The 17,740-nt window shown below is 44.1% G+C and overlaps 1 protein-coding gene across 9 annotated transcripts in view; it reads right to left on the bottom strand.

The window, feature by feature from the left end:
- The window catches only part of DPF1 (double PHD fingers 1), a 146,600-nt gene that overhangs the window by 51,531 nt on the left and 77,329 nt on the right, over positions 1 to 17,740 (bottom strand). For all 9 annotated transcript variants that reach the window (XM_033953542.1, XM_033953539.1, XM_033953547.1 and 6 more), the window contains exons 5-7: positions 10,813 to 10,902; positions 6,943 to 7,021; positions 744 to 872 (exon numbers count right to left, since the gene is read on the bottom strand). In XM_033953542.1, coding sequence (XP_033809433.1) covers positions 744 to 872; positions 6,943 to 7,021; positions 10,813 to 10,902 — 298 coding nt within the window. The remainder of the gene's footprint in view (positions 1 to 743; positions 873 to 6,942; positions 7,022 to 10,812; positions 10,903 to 17,740) is intronic.

Below are 17,740 nucleotides of genomic sequence, written 5' to 3' on the forward strand. Positions count from 1 at the left end.
TAAAAGGAACCCTAAGTTGAGAACTCATCTTTTGAAGTCTGGTAGGCCAGTAGCTTTACCTGGTTTTGTAGAAGGGAACTCATCCTCAACTTGTATGGTTGTTTTCTTTTCTATTTTCTGCTGTATTTCCTTTCATATGCTTTTTTGTTTTAAGTAAATTTTTATTAACCATTTTATCAAACATGGAAAAATATACATCAGTCCCTCAGGGGAGCTCAAATGCACATTAGCCAAAGAACATCAAATATATAACAAAAGTATTCACCTAACCCCCTACGCTTTTTTTTTCTTTTTTTTTTTTCATTATTGTTGTATTTTGGAAACAGTTTAGACTTGCTCTGCATATGAGGCAGTATATCAAACCTAAATATACCATAATCCACATATTTAAAAGCTTGGTCAGTGGCAAAGTTAATTAGGTGTTTTTATCCAATTAACAGCACCTGGATATTCAACAGTACTTATCTGGGTAAAAGTGCTGCACAGTATAAGATCCAGTCTGTCTGCGAGCACCACACTTCCCCTCTAGGGACAGAGTTCACAGGGGGAGGCCAGGCCTCATACAAGCTGCAGGAAAGGCCCCTTTAAAATCTATCATGAGTTCTCCACACAGTATGGAAATGAGGCTGTTCTGAATGAAAGGTCAGAGTGAGCCTGCTAAGTACGTGGGGTAGGAGATCCTTGTGGCACCAGCCAGCCGGTATATTTTACAGGGAATTGAAATGGAAGACAAGGATGCTTACGTTTGTGGTTTTTGCGGTGGAAGAGCAGGGTGTGACGTTCGGAGTTGTCCTCTCCCTCCTCTTCTGCCAAGTGAGTGTGAGTGTAATGGTAACTCAGGCCCGGGCGGTTTTTATAGCGCTTGCCACATACTGGAAAGAGGAGATTGAGGAAAGGGGAGAAACACAAAAGATATAAATAATCAGGAAACAAACAGAACAAGGAATTTTTCAAATGGAAAACAGCATCAGAAAGTCTGTCCAGATTCTAGTGTATGGCTACACACAGTGAGCATTTTCACAAAATAGTTTCCCATGCAGATACTGAAGCCCCACTGATCAAGTACTGCTTACGGGACCTGAAAGGGCTCATTTACTTGGGCAACACAACCATATGAAGCTATCTGCTATATTTTATCAAATATGGCTGTCTCTGATGGTACAAATAATTGCAGGAACAGCATGAACCAATTGAAGAACAAAGGTATGTAATGTAAATATGACATTCCTTCAAACATGGCTGTCATATGAAATGGAGGAATGGCCTAATGGTTAGAGAAGTAAGCTGAGAATCAGGAATGCCAGGGTTCAAATCCCACTGTGGCTCCTTCTTATTTGAGCAAGTCACTTTGCCCTCCATTATATCAGGTACAAACTTAGATGGCGACCTCTCCAGGGCAAGGAGAATACATGCTGTATCTGAATGTAAGTTATCTCCAGCAACAACTGAAAAAGGCATGAGCTAATCCCCAAATCCTTTCCTTTCCCCTAATTGTAGGGGCGGGGGAACAGCACAAGCCAGACAGCAACATTTGCACATGCTGGTTATAGAAAAATGGCAGTTACACGTGTAACGTATTAAATTAGATATGACATTACTGCATAAGACTCCTAAAATAAAGAGTTATTGGGTAAATTATATATCTAGCTTATAGTTCTTTTCACATACACTCAGAATTGTGTGATTCAACCAAGAGCCGAAGCTCCTTTAGCCGAATTCCAATCGCTGTGCTATGAAGTTGTGAAAAGAGTGTTAATAAATGTGCTGTTTTAAAAATAATAAATAAAGATATTTTCAATGGCAAACAAGAGGGGAAAAAAGTTCCCACTTAGCTTTTAAAAGTTTTCAACATGGACCACGTTTCGAAATTCTTTTTCAAGGAACCCAGAATTAGGTCTGAACAACTCAAATGCCAAAGAACTGGTGATGGTGCAATTGGGGCAGTAATCTTGTATTCATATGTACGTAGTTAGATGAGAAACTTCTCTGCTTCTTCTTTCGTATTAAATTAGGCCAGAGGTGGACTAACAGTGATCTAGGACCCCAGGCAATAAGGGTCATTGACCCCTAATTACCTATCAAAACTGATTAAATTAGACGGAGACTAGGGAAGGGCTCCCTCAGGCACTGCTCTATTGTTCCAATGGTGGATCCCTGAATTAGGTACTAATTGGCACTAGCTACCAATAATAGGCTACAACTAGAGTTAATTGGTGGTAATTGCCACTAATTTGCAGTTACACCTCTAATTGCCCTCAGTCATAATTCTATAACCTTAGGGCTGGATTCTATATGGAATGCCTAAACAAGTGGAGCTGATCATAATGGCGCTAAATGAGATTCTATAAAAGACACATGCCTTCTATAGGATTGCACTTAGCGGTGGCATGTGTCGCTAACATTTAGGTGCACCCATTTAGGCCAAGAAAATCATACCCAAATACCTGCGCCCAAGTTGTGCACGGATTGGGTGTATTCTATAACAGTGAGTTTAACGCTTATGAGTGCCCACGATTCACCCGTCCTCCTCCCCTGGTCACACTCCCTTTTGAGATTTGTGTACCACTTTATAGAATGTGTTGACCAAGCTGTGTGCGCAACTTCTAATTAGTGACAATTAGTGTCAATTAGAAGGTGTTAATTGCCAATGAAAGGTGCTGATTTGTCTTGTTAAACAATTAAGTTGTGCTCAATCAGTTGTGTGCACTGATTTACGCAAGCAACCTATGATTGCTTTATACAGAATTTGAGGGCTAGTGCATAATTCATTTAGCGCGCATCTGCTAGGAGGTGTGGATACTGAAGTGGCTTGAGCAGGTCAGGGGTGTGCCCAGCAGTTATGCACTAAGGTTACAGAATACCGTCAGTTACATGTGAGCATTTACACCAGTTTTTGACGGGGTTCTTGCGACTAAAATTAGGTGCCAAAATGTGGACTTGTGCTAGCATTCAATTACGTGTGTAGTTACCGCTATAGAATTGTGCTTAGCTCCTACCAATTTAGGGCCCAATATTTTAAATGGTTTAGCCAGCCACTGACCGGTTAAATCGCTTGATGGGGGCTAGACGCTAATATCAGTACTTAACTGGCTAAGTACTGCTGAATACTGCAGTTAGCGCCAAACTCAAAGCTGGCTCTGTTGGGGGCATTCCGGAGGTGGAGTCGGCACTTGACCGCTTGCATGCTTATATTCAGCACTAATGGACCGCATAAAAGTCTATCCTATTTTTATGTGGTAACCCATAACTGCCTTAAGTGATGACTATCGACAAGTGGCTAAGACTTAGGCAGCTTAAAAATAACCGGATATTCAAAGCCAAAGTCTGCACTGGTCCTGGCTTTGAATATCCATCACCTGAAAATTGACCCTTAGTGCCTGACTTTAGACAACCTTCTTAGAATTACCCCTTTATTATGTCAAAAAAGCAATGAGTTGGATAAGATCCTTCTTAGGGTTACCAGATTATCTGAACATGTCATGTTTTTAGAGGACGATCCAGGTGTCCAGACATCTTTCTAAATTTGAAGAGTTTGTGTAGGTTTTCCTCTCTCCTGTCCCCCACCTACTTTCTCCACCAAATATTTAATCTTTGGGCTGGCTGGCAGCAGTAGCAAGGTGCTGCCATCGGCCTGCTCTGGAAGCCTTCATTCTACAGCTGTCCTGCCTACATGGGAACCGGAAGTCACTGCAGAATGAAGGATTCCAGGGCAGACTAACAGCAGCAGGTTCAAGATTCAATATTTGGCGGAGGAGGTAGGTGAGGAACAGGGGATTCTGGGCTGGGGTTGAAGAGACAGAGAGCCCACGCCACCAGATCTTGCTAGGGGAAGAGATAAAGAGAGGCAGAAGCACCCATGGGAGTGAGGGTTGGAGGAAGAGACAGAGAGAGAGAAGCACCTACTGGTGGGAGTTGGAGGAAGGGGGAAAGAGAGAGAAGCATCTGTGGGAGGAAGGTTGGAGAGAGAGAAGCACCCATAGGAGGGGGGTTGCAGGAAGGGACCTGTAGGAGGGGGTCATTGCAGTAAGGGAGAAGCACTAAAAGGGTACAGAGGATGTGAAGGGGGACTAAGGGTTGAAAAGTGGGGCAGGGTAGGGGCAAGACTGGTGGCAGGCAGGGCTAAGGGTGGGGAGAGGGCAGGTTGGGGCGAGCACAGCTAGGGCAAGGGTGGGCTGGGGGTGGGGGCTTGGTCATGTGTCCTCTTTTCACTTCATAAATACTTCAAGAAACATTACAAATACAAACTACATTTTAGTAAGAGATAGCCATTTAAAAGAACCAGTAACAGATTCCTAAGGATGTTTTTAGCTTTTTAAAAAAAAGGCTAAACTGAAGGGGGCAGAAAGACCTGATGTTGGTAATGGCTCTAGTAAAACAAAGCAGACAAAACATGATCCTCCCCCCACCCCTTTGTTTTATTATTCTAAGAAATGTAGAAATAAAAATCATATGGACTGGTTTAATACATCCAAGGGGACTAACACAATTCTTTGCTCTTGCTAAGAAACATATTTAGTTTAATTAAAAAAAAAGCCCCTCAAAGAAAATCAAAAGAAATAGTTGCCACTGAAGAAAAATCTAATGCTGGCCTTGCAGGCCTAACACTGTTTTATCTCCATGGCAACCCATCTCCCTGTACTAGGCCAAGATTCCTGCTGCCAAGGCCCTTCTTCATACCTCTTTATTTTTAATTGTTTAAGTTAAAAAAAAAAACCCCACAAAAAAACAAAACCGTGGCTGTAAATGAAAAAGGTCCCCTCTCCTATTTATTTTTTTTATGCAAAAGCACCTTTATGGTATTTATGAATTCCACTAAATGATTCACAAAAATGCAGCAGTTCCTTTCCATAAAAATCTGAGCCACCAGTGGCACGCATTGCTTTTATGTGTATACATGGTGGGCACTGAGAACAGCAAAGGGGACAACAGACCCTGTTCATTAAAAACTTTTCTGGGGAAAAAACTGCACCTATAAAGCACCATGCAGTATTTCATACATAATAGAAGCCCATAAAAACATAAGCACTACCATACTGGTTCATCAAGCCCAGCATTTTGCTCCAATAGTTGTTAATCCAGATCACTAGTACCCAGCAAGATCCCAAAAAAATAAAACAGGTTTTATGCTGCTTATTCTAGAAATAAGCAACGGATGTCCCAAGTCCATCTTTATAATGGAAATTATCCAAACCTTTTTCAAATCCTGCTAACTGCTTTTACCACATTTTCTGGCAATGAATTCCAGAGTTTAATTACATGCTTAGTGAAGAAATACTTTCTCCAATTTGTTTTAAATTTAATACTTAGTAACTTCACTGCAGGGGTGCCCAACGCGTCGATCGCGATCGACCAGTAGCTCAGGAAGGCAACTCGAGTCGATCGCACTCGTGTTGCCGTCCTGATCTACGATTTCAGCCCCTAGCGAACTTATGCTCCGGGCTCTAACGTGTGCGTGCAGGCTTCTCTTCTCTTCCCTCCGAAACCGGAAGTTATGCCCGGGGAGGGGGAGGGGGGGGAGAAGGGAAGCCTGCACGCACATGTTGAGAGCCCTGAAGCAAGCGTTCGCTACGGGCTAAGGCGGGAGACATGTTACTGAAGCATTTCCTCTTCTTGCTGCCGGGTCCTGCCTACTTTCTGTTTCCGCGAAGGCAGGACCCGGCAGCATTTCCCCCAACAGTTCCTCGCGATGCTGGTCGGCCGAAGCAGGGAGAGGTTGGGGCGGCGTCGGCTTTTGGGCGTGTTATTGGCGTCGGCTTTCGGGCCTGTTATTGGTGGCGGTTTGGGTCCTGGTCCCCGATGGCAGTTTGGGTCCCCGATGGCAGTGGCAGTGTCTTGGGGGAGGGCAGGGAGAAAGAAAGAAAGAAAAAGGGCAGGCAGGGAGACAGAAGGAAAGAAGAGAAACAGAAAAAAAGGAAAGGGAGGCAGAGAGAAAGAAAGGGCAGGGAGAGAGGAAGGAAAAGTTGGGGGAGGGAATGAGGTGTGGAGGAGAGGAAGCATACAGGCTGAAAGAAGGGAAGAAAGACTGGATGCACAGCCAGAAGAAGAAAGTGCAACCAGAGACTCATGAAATCACCAGACAAGGTAGGAAAAATGATTTTATTTTAAATTTAGTGATCAAAATGTGTCTGAATTTATATCTGCTGTCTATATTTTACACTAAGGTCCCCTTTTACTAAACCGCAATAGAGTTTTTTAGCGCAGGGAGCCTATGAGTGTCGAGAGCAGCGCTGGGCATTCAGCGCAGCTCCCTGCGCTAAAAACTGCTATCGTGGTTTAGTAAAAAGGGAGGGGGGTATATTTGTCTATTTTTGTATGGTTGTTACTGAGGTGATAGTGCTTAGAGTCATCTGCTTTGACCTCTTTGAAAAACCCTGGAATAGGGATGATGATTAACATTTTCTATGCGTACAGTGTGCGTTGTGTTTTTTTAAAATTTTATTGTTGGTAGATCATTTTGACTTGGTCATTTTAAAAGTAGCTCGCAAGCCCAAAAAGTGTGGGCACCCCTGCTTCACTGCTTGCCCCCGAGTCCTTATATTTTTTTGGAAAAAGTAAACAAGTGATTCACATCTACCCATTCCATGCCACTCAGCATTTTATAGATCTCTATCATATCTCCCCTCAGCCATCTCTTCTCCAAGCTTAAGGCCCTAGCCTCTTTAGCTGTTCCTCACAGGGATTTCATCCCATCCCTTTTATCATTTTCATGACCCTTCTCTGCTTCTCTGTACCTTTTCTAATTCTGCTATATATTTTTTGAGATTAAAATGGTACTGTACAGTTAGAATAAGCCCTGGCTTTTGTCATCCATTCTGCTCAATCTACAGGGCTGCATCTTGGCTCATTCTAATTTTAGAACCCAAACTCCCAGGATGCAGTAGGGTAGCTTGGCCCAACAATGCCAGGGCTTGCACTTTCTAAGCAAAATGTAAAAACACTCACTGTCGCAGACGTAAGGTTTGTCCCTGTCCTCCAAAGAATTAGGGTCTTGCCTCTTCCTCATGCCCCCGATCCCACAAGCCTGCAGTGAAATGGGGAGAAAGAGAGGGACAGAGAAAGAAAAGGTATAAAACTGAATATTTTTGGAGCTTAAACATCTGTTTCTTTGGATGTCACTCTTGAAATGGCCACAGAACACATGATAACCTTGAGTTTAACGCACATGTTTTCTGGAACTTTTTTTTTCTTCTGCAGCGAAATGATTAGCAGAGATAATAAAGTATTCAATTCCTTTTGCTCCCACCACCTATATGATCCATCTGGGAATCCACTGCCAGGTTGAAATCCATTCCCTGCCATTATTATGGTCTCCTTCTGCAAAGTCTCGTCTCATTATCTGATAAAATTCTGCTCAATGCTGATTAGGGGTGTACAAATTAACAAGTATCAAGAGTTCCCCATGACTCCTCCCTTTAATTCAATATATAACTCCCTCCCTCCCTATATAGCTCTAACATAGCCACCCCACTACTTTTCGCCCCTCCTCACTCCTATGAAACTTCTATAAATTTGCCTAAAGGCCTCATTTCTCAGGAGATGTTCATCTTTCACCCTCAGACATTGCCTACATTTCAACTCCTCCAATAAATTCCATAACTTGCTCCTGTTCACCAAGTTGTGCCCCTTTACATTTCAAGATCTCATCAGAATATTAGAGAGCCCTTCCACTCTATTCTGCCTTCCATCTCCCCTTTCCTTCCAACCTAACCGTTCCCTGCCCCCCACCCACTCCCTCTCCTCTCCCCCCTTATAGTTGGTGGCATCTTCCTCTTCTTCCCCCTCATCTTCCCATTAGTTTTGGCTTTGTCGAGGAATGTGCTCATTATCAATGAATGTGCAGAATGATGTTCTGGTTCAGAAGAGTTTTTGTGTTTTGGAAATTGCGAGCTATCAGACTTTATTTTAATGAAACCCCGTTTAGATTATTGGTGCAATCGTTAGTTTTAAGTATTATCATTCACCTCTCTGATTACCAAAATAACCTTTGCAGACTGTGTATAATACAAAATATGGCAATCTGTCTAATTTTTAATCTTAAAAAGTCAGACCATGTGACACCTTATTATCAACATTTATACTGGCTTCCTGCAGAGGCTACTTTTTAAATATGGATGTTTATATTATAAGGTTTCACATGGTCTTGCACCTAATTATCTTGTTGGTCATTCACTGCGTAATTCAACTGTATTTGCTTTTCCTTCTGTGAAAGGCTGTTTATTTAAATGATATTTTCAGTGTTTATTGTCATTCCAAGCAACTAGCTGAGATGCTGATTTTCGTCGACTATTAGATAACGCAAATTTTTATCTGAATATAGAAAATTATTGAAAGCCTACTTGTTTGTTAAATTCTTGGAAAACTGATCATTTGTACTTCACTGTCATTTATTCAGGCTTATTTTGTCTTGTTTACCACACTGATCTGAAAGGTATTGCGGTATATAAATAAATTTTATGTTATGTTTTCTGGGTAGCACTTATCCTCTTACTCATCTTACCCTCCCCCTCTCCCCTTCAAATCTTCATCTATCCCCTCTCCAAAGCTCTCTGAAAACTACCAAACCCCATCTTAATTGTCTTCGTCGTTTTCACTCTGTCCAATTCCTGGCAGTTGCCTTAATTTTATCAGTTGCTTTGAAAGGACCATCATTGCTGTCATGGTCATAGTCACTCTGACTCTCCTCTGTCTTATGCTCTGGAGTCTACACCAAATTTCCAGCCTCCATTCTGAGCTCTGTGCCATGCCGTCTCATGGCTGCTTTCGTTCAATCGGTTGTGTGCCATAGTTCCTCATCATTAAAGGCCAGCTCCTCCAACACCTTCCATGCAACTTCCACTGTCCAGGCCTTTCTGGAGGCCCCTCACACTGTGACCAATAAAGCAACGAGGAATAAACACTTAGATTCTGAGCTTTCAAAATGTTGTCACTGCTTTCATGTCCCTTCATTTCTGCAAGGCGAGGCTTGCCAAGTCCTGAAAAAAAAATCTCCTCCTTGTGCCCTCTCCACATTATCTTTTTGTGCTCCCTCACTTTCCAGAGCATTTCCTCTTTTTGAATATGGCTATGAAAACATGTAATAATGTCCCAAAGTCTCCAAACTTTTCATGGTGCCAAACTTTTCTGCACTCTTTCCAGCTTGATCTCTGGTAGAGCGCCCCGCTCTGTATGATCCAAGGGTTAGGGTTACCAGAAGTCCGGATTTTCCCAGACATGTCCGGGGATCTGGATAGCTTTTTAAAACCTGACTCTTTGTCCGGGTTTTAAAAAGCCTCTTCAAATCACGTCGGGCAGGGAGGAAATCCCCGGATGCCACGCAATGTCGTCACGCGCACACGTGCGTGACATCATGTGTCATCCGCACATGCACGAACTTCCTCCCTGCCCGACAGGCAGTGGCGGGGGCTGGGGGCAGGATTAGGGTGTTACAGGGCGGGAATGAGTGAAACTGGGTGGGCCTGGGGGGTCCGGGTTTTCCGATTGGAAAATCTGGCAACCCTACCAGGGGTCATACTATTTGACAAAACTTCTCCCATCTCTAGGGTTACCAGATGTCTGGATTTATCCGGACATGTCCTCTTTTTAAGAGGACTGTCCAGGTGTCCGGATGGGTTTTCAAAACCCAGCAGTTTTTCTGGGTTTTAAAAAGCATTGAGTTCGGGGCCATGTCTGGAGGGCCTCTGCACATGCCAGGTTTGTGTGGAGCCGGGCTTGGTGGGTGGGGCTTTGGGTGGAATGGGAAGAGCAGGGCGAGGCCATGGGCAGAACAGGGTGGGTCCACACATCCTCCTTTTTTTGAACAAAAAAAAATCTGGTAACCCTATCCATCACTGCTACGCAATTTTTCTATTTCTCCTTTTCCAGAATGTCTCTAAATCTGAAATTGGAGCATTTCAATTTCTCTTCAAGGTCTTCCAATCTGTCCTCCACTGCTCGTGTTTCCTGCTCAATCCTGTCCATCATTTTGCAAACTGCTCCAATATTCTCTGTGTGCTGTTTGCACCTCTGTCTAGCTGAACTGCTGTGCCAGCTCTTGGATCTAGCCCCTCATCTCCTCCATCAATGCTGTGATACTCTCTTGCTTCTTGCCACTTTTGAGACAGCCCCAATGCTCTCACCTCTGCCTTCTTGTTTCTTCTCTGTTTCTACACTCCCAAGCACTATAACAGTGGTTCCTCTCTCTCCATGTGCCACTCATGATGGAACAGGGATTGCTAGCTTCCACGTGCTTAAATCTTTCAAAGTGCTTGCAGACACTCAGAAAATTTATCACATATTCTTATGGATGGGAATTTTCTTACTTTTTGCCATTTTGGATCGAGTAAGTATGCTCATTTCCACTGGCTCCTCCAGAGCTCTGCTATCAAGCTACCATTCCCAATGGCATCACTTTCTCTCCAAAGTATTCATTTCCTGCCTCTATAGAAATTAGCAGTGTCCCATACCAAGCGATCCACATTTTTCCGATTTAATTATGGATGCCAACTACAACCAAGATATATTGGGATATGCTGTTTATAAACCCCCTAGCCATCCTCGCCCCAATTCATCTGCAATCAACTAATAATATGCTCCTGGATTTCTTGGGGGATGGGGGCTTCCATCTTATAAAGAAGACACTTGTTTAGGGGGAGGTTTTTTTGGTAGGAGGGGTATTAATGTTTATTTTCCATTGGCAGTTTCAATAATTTCCATGGGTCCTATGTGCAAAGAACAGAGATGGAGACCACTCTAATAAGGACAACCTTAGGAGTTGCTCACAGATAAGGTCCACTAACCTTATGAATGACAGGGAAAGGGAATGTCCCCCCTCACCTTTCCTTTTGCCCTGTTTTTGCGTCTAGGCGTGTCATCCTCCAGGTCTTCAGCATCCAGTTCGTGCAGCAATTCTCCAATAGGCGGCTTCTGGAACCAAAAGCAGACCAGACTGTTACAAGGACACATGTAAACACCCTGAAGATTCCTTATTAATGTTGTGTGGTCCTTTAACGTAGGGCATATTTGCATAGCACAGGTTGCTGGAATGATCTGTCCGTAACAGTACCCTTTGAAAAGCTGCTAGTATGTGTTGATCCTGCAGCTGCAGGACAGACTACTAGAGTAGTGGCTTTGACCCAGACCCTCAGAGCATACCCAGCCAGGTGGGTTTTCTGAATATGCACAAAGAATATGCATGAGAGAGATCAGCATATCAAGGAGGAATACATGCAGATCTTTCTCATGAATATTCATAGTGGTATAAGCAGGGTAACAAATATAATTAAATTTTACCTGGTGGAGGGGAGGGGTTGGGTTGGACCCTGGAAACAATCCCGGACTCGTTTATGAGTCCGGTGGTGGATCTAGTGATCATGCCGGTTCCACAAATTTTGCTGCCACTCTGGACTGCTTGGACACTTGTTGTGGGCTGGAAAGAATAGAGGGAGCACTCCAAGCTTCACTGTGAGCCACAGAAAGCTTGCTTTTAGGTGCAGGGGCAGGAGGCAAAGCCCCAATTCAGGGCAGATTCGGGTCAGACTCTGGCAACGTCCACGCATGCACGTGATGTCATCACGCACACCATGTGTGCATGCAGAGATGCCCAGACTCTGACCTAAGAGTGGAGGGAAACCCAGGAGCCTCAAAAATTAAATAAAATATATTTTAAATGGTAGCTAGACAACTGGAGAGGCCCACAGGAAATGGCTGCAGCAGAGTTGCAACAGCCACATTCGCGCCGTCGTGCAAGCGCAATACGTGCATAGGTTTTAATATGCATGTCCCAAGGAGTTGCAGGCAGCCAGAACCTTACATTATTTGTTAATAAAATACTTCCTGTTGGGTGTATAACTTGGGAAAAATTGCCTTGAGGTCTTGAGAGATTGTTTATGGGAGCCCTCAGGTTAAATTACTTCCAATTTAATGTAAAGTTTCTGAAGTCTAAAAGGTCCTGTTTTGGAAACTGGAGTTTTAAAAGTGGAATTTTCTGCTAGATTCAGATTAGCATGTTGGAGACATGAGTTGAGGTATTTTAAACCAAAAACAAAGTTTTACAGTTATATTTAATGAAAATTAGAGATTGGAATCTTGCGGGGGTTTTGTGTCTGGATGAAAGCCCTCTCCTGATTGGCTGGCTCAGCCTGCAAATTCGTCAGTTCCAAAGTCAGTTGGAGGAGAGTAACTGATGCCGTGAAGAAGGCAAGAAGTGCATTGAAGAGCTGCTGTGTGTGAAAGAGATTTTTGGCTGAAAAAGTGAGAATTTGCGAGATTTGTGAGAAAAGCTGACTGGGATAAATAAAGCCAGAGTGCCAGTGTGAGATAGAAACCATATCCAGGTGGATCAGGATGGCCTTATTGCTGTCTATATTGTAAGCAGAAAGCGGTTTCTACCGGTGTTGAAGGCACACTCCACTTTCACCGTTGCGTCATCTTGGGCAGAGTCTAGAGCAGTTTCTCACCTGCAGAGATTTGCAGGGCAGCCACTTGGTTTAGGGTGAAGATCAGGAGAAGATAAAAGTCATGCAAGAAGAACCAAAGAAATTCAAGAATGCACGAGGATACAAGGTTCTTGGGACTGGTGGTTTTAAGGACTCCTAACCCAAATTTGGGCATTGCCTGAATTTATTGGTGTGCTAGACTCCTTTGGTTGCTAAGACTCTAGGGAATTAATCAAAGCCCGCGGCGGGAAAATAAAATAAAATAGACTGTCTTTTTTGGAAAAAAAGTAAGTACTATATAAAAAGAAAAAATTATGACCAAAAAAAAAAAAAAAAATCACAATCCGCGAGAGCGGGAAGGCAAGTGAAGAAAAAGAAACTTCAACAGAAGCTGAAGCGCATCTTATTAGCTCCGCGGAAACTAGAAAACTGAGGGACCACGCGCCCTACATCGGGCGGGAAGGCACTCATGCATGCGCGGTTCGGGCTATTGTGAACTTTCTAAAGTCTTAAAGTGGCGATGCACTTTTAAAGTGGTCCTTACCAGGGCTCCATCAGTGATGTCACTCATACGTGAGAAGTAGCTGTCTGCTTGTCTTGGGATAATTAATTTTACCTAGTGCTTTCCAAGTTCGTAGCTTTAGTAGTTAAAAGTGTTGAAAGAAGTAATATTATTCAAGTTTTTCACACTTTAGATTGCAACATACTGGCCAGCATGGATCTTGTTACAAGAAGTGGGATTGTTTGCTATTTACTGAAACTTGCTCCTGTTTACCTTGTTAATCATTTTATAGTCTCTATAGCAGTGTTTCTCAACCTTTTCAAGCCAAGTACCCCCTAAGCCTAACAAATACATAGTAACATAGTAACACAGTAGATGACGGCAGATAAAGACCCGAATGGTCCAACCGGTCTGCCCAACCTGATTCAATTTAAAAAAATTTTCTTCTTCTTATTTATTTCTGGGCAAGAATCCAAAGCTCTGCCCAGTACTGTGCTTAGGTTCCGACTACGGAAGTCTCCGTCAAAGCTCACTCCAGCCCATCTACACCATTCCAGCCATTGAAGCCTTCCTCAGCCCATCCTTAACCAAGCGGCCATATACAGACACAGACCGAGCAAGTCTGCCCAGTACTGGCCTTAGTTCTTCAATATTTACTATTATTTTCTGAGTCTAGAACCTCTGTGTTCAACCCATGCTTTTTTGAACTCTCCACCACCTCTCCCAGGAGTGCATTCCAGGCATCCACCACCCTCTCTGTAAAGAATAATTTCCTTACATTGCACTAGAGCAGGGGTGCCCAATAGGTCGATCGCGATCGACCGGTAGCTCGCCAAAGCAAAGTGAGTCGATCATCCAGGACTCCCTTTGCCTTGGCGATCTATCGGGCCGATCAATCTTCCTCTCCCCGACGTCAATTCTGCCGGAGAGGAAGTTCGGGCCAGCCGATCAAAATGTAAAAAATTTCCGTGCAATGGAGAACGCCGGCACCCACTCCGATTTTTAAACCGGAGGGGGGAGGGAAACCGGACGTAACAACGTGATGACATCATTGAGGATCTTTGACCTCAACACTCTCCACCCATATGGCCTTAATAATGAGATCAAGTGGGTAGCTTTCCTCTGATCACATCTGGCTTTTGTAGTGTATTTTTGAAGTTTTTTTGCTTCTGTCAGTGTTTCAATGATGTCATCACGTTGTTACGTCCGGTTTCCCTCCCCCCTCCGGTTTAAAAATCGGAGCGGGTGCCGGCGTTCTCCGTTGCACGGAAATTTTTTACATTTTGATCGGTATGTATATTTTTGTGCTCCTGTCTGTTATGTCAGCTATAAGCATTATTACATTTTGCATGGGTATGTGGTTTTATGAGTTTCGTTGCCCGTATCTGTTGCATTTTTTCATGTCTTTGTTTTTGCATTTCAGATTATTTTTGAATCTTTCACGGTGTTACTCCTTAGCAGAATTACATTTCAGTTGGCGGGGTCTCCTGAAGCAGACACCGAAACGGGGCCGCGTCGGGACCCTGATGAGCTTTTCCTTACAACTAAGCTAAGTGCATTTTGAGTTTCCAGTGTTAACCTGAGTGCAAAAGTTTTTGAATTGAGTGTATACAGTACTTCAATTAAGAGATATATACACAGTTAAAATTTTTAACACCTTTGAGCTGGACTCGCTTTTAACATTGATTAAGCGATGAATGGAAGATAAACTCTTTCCCTAAGAGGGGGTTACCTCTCCCTCTTCAGAGTTTTATTTCTCTGAGCTGAGTTTTTGTACAGCGGGCCCTCCTCTTTGGTTGTGCTATTTATTGAGTCAGTCTGTCTTCTTTCACTGTTCAGTATTTTTTCTGACTCCATAGTTACTTTGTCCCTGCTGAAGTGGAAACATAGTTGCTGTCTATATTTGTCTATTTTCTATAGTTGTTACTGATTGCATATTTTAAAGTTATCTGCCTTGACCTCTTTGAAAAAAAACTTAATATAAATGATAATTAACATTTTCTCTGCGTACAGTGTGCTTTGTTTTTTTTTTAAATTTTGTGGTTACCATTATGTATTAATAAGATTTTACCGTGTGTATATGAAAAATGGATGGAAGAAATTGCATTACAATTAGTATTAATATTATGGGGGTGGGATCAGGGGTGGAGCTTGGGCAGGGATACTTGGTTGGTATTTATTAGGCTTAGAGGGTAACTTAGCTTGAAGAAGTTGAGAAACACTGTTCTAAATCCCTCCAGCCGCGATCCCCCAGAAATCACCCCCCAGGCATCGCGGCAGGAGGAATGCCCAGCCCCTCCTGCCAACACCCCCCACCCCCCAAAAGTTGCCCACTTAGACCCCCCCCAAGGCCACCCCCACCCAGACCCCTCTACCTCCACTCAGACCCCCAACCCATTTTAGATGGCTGGCCAGACAGCTTCTGCGTCTGGATGACCTGATGAATGACGTTACGGAGCATTGTTGCCCTAAGGCCTTGCCGGACAGCAGATCCTGTACGACTAGGGGTACGAGACGTGGGAATTTGAGGCTCTCGAAGATTCCATTCTTATGCAGCAGGCCAAGTGATACAGAGGTCAATTTAGGGCAGATGTTCAACGGGAGCAGGAGACAGCAAGCCTCTGGTTCTCATACCTCTCCATCCTCCAAGAAAGCATAATGATGTCAGGACAGCAGCCAAGCCTCCTCAGATAGGGGGCAAGATGTTGGCCTTTTGGTCTGGGCTAAGATAGGCACAGACCATTGGGTCCTAGAAGTTGTTCGAGAAGGTTACAAAATCTAAACTAAACTAAACTAAACCTTAGGTTTTTATACCGCACCATCTCCATGGTCGTGGAGCTCGGCACGGTTTACAGGGATTGTAATAAGAAAGGAACTCCAGGGAAAGGGTTAGGTGAAGATTGGAGGGGAGAAGAATGTCAGAGAGCTGGGATGACAGAGAGGGGGGGAAATTAGATTTTGGAGAAAAGCCAGGTTTTCAGATGTTTGCGGAAGGGTTGGAGAGCACCCAGGTTCCGAAGGGGGGAGGTGAGGTTATTCCAGAGCTCGGTGAATCTGAAGAGGAGGGAAGTCCCCAGTTTTTCTGGGTGGGAGATGCCTTTTAGTGAGGGGAAGGATAGTTTCGATTTTTGGGTAAGTCTGGAGGTACTAAGATTCGGGGAATTCCAGGAGAGAGGAATTAATGGAGGAAGGATGCCGTGGAGGATCTTGAAGGTTAGGCTGATGCATTTGAAGTGGATTCTGGAAGTTATTGGAAGCCAGTGAAACTTGGAAAGGAGTGGTGAGACGTGATCGAATTTGCTTTTAGAAAAGATAAGCTTGGCCGTGGCATTTTGGATCCGCTGGAGTCTGTGGAGGTTTTTCTTCGTTAGGCATATGAAGATGGAATTGCAATAGTTCAGTCTGGAGAGGATGATGGATTGGACGAGAACGGCAAAATGATTTTGATGGAAACAGGATCTTACTGATCTCAGCATGTGAAGGCTGAAATAGCATTTTTTTACCAGGGAGTTGAGGTGGTCGTTGAAGGACAGTGTAGAATCAATGATGACGCCCAGGACCTTGCTGGAGAATTCGAGCTGAAGAGAGGAGCCGGAATGCAGTGGGATTGAGGGGGGTAGCTGAGCTAATTTTGGGCCAAGCCAAAGTAGTTTTGTCTTGGATTCGTTCAATTTCATTTGGACGGAATGGGCCCAAGATTGGAGGTTTGAGATACAGGAGGATATGTTCAATGGGAGATCGGTGAGGTTCGAGTCGGTCTCGAGAAGGACAAGGATGTCATCAGCATAGGTGTAGATTGTTTCAAGGGGGGATAGATGGAGGAGTTTTAGGGAGGACATATAAATGTTGAAGAGGATAGGGGAAAGAGGTTTATGTCCCCCTTCCAGATTTATGTCGAGTTTTATGTCCCCCTTCCAGATTTCTTTGTTGATTCTCCAGCTGGCCAGAGAAAGCCATCAGAGTCCAAGTAACGGTACAAAGGCTACTGGATCTTTATGCCATAGAACCAGTTCCGGATGAAGAATCATGCTCGGGCAGAAACTCCATATACTTCATCGTACCAAAGAAAGGCTCAGATGACTGGAGGCCCATTCTGGACCTCAAGTCAGTCAATACTGCATTGAAAGTGCAGTCATTGTGGCAGTGGCGCCAGGGGAGTTTCTTGCCTCCCTTGATATGATGGAGGCCTATCTCTACATTCCCATTTTTCCGGTTCTCAGGAGGTACTTGCGATTTCATGTACTGGAGCAGCATTTCCAGTTCTCTGTGCACCCCGTCATCCTTGTAATGGTACCTCACACTTTTGCCAAGGTGGTGGTGGCAGCACACCTCTGCAAGGCAGGAATCCAGTTACACCCATATTTGGATGATTGACTGATCAGAGTCCCATCCAAGGAGGACTGCAAACTGCAGTTTCGAGAGTAGTCCAACTCCTCCAGGACTTCGGATGGATTGCCAACTTCAAGAAGAGATAGCTGGAGCCGACATAGTGCCTGGAGTACCTGGGAGTTTTGTTCAACATGGCCTTGGGCTAGGTTTTTCTTCCAGAGTCACGCAGACTGAAGCTCTGGAAGCAGATTTTGGACCTGCTACAGAGTCCGACATCCAAGGCATGACATTATCTGCAGGTACTGGGGTCAATGGTAGCAGCCATAGAGGTGGTCCCTTGGGTAAGAACACACATAAGGCCTTTCCAAGACTCTCTTCTCTCTCGATGGTCTCCTCAGATGGACTTGCTTTAGCAACTGCTTCCCTGGATACTGGAAGCGAACAGCAGTCTGCAGTGGTGGCGGCAACCAGCTGCCCTCTCAAGGGGCATGCCTCT

Source organism: Geotrypetes seraphini, chromosome 8, assembly GCF_902459505.1.
Source record: "Geotrypetes seraphini chromosome 8, aGeoSer1.1, whole genome shotgun sequence".
Lineage (NCBI taxonomy): Eukaryota > Metazoa > Chordata > Amphibia > Gymnophiona > Dermophiidae > Geotrypetes > Geotrypetes seraphini.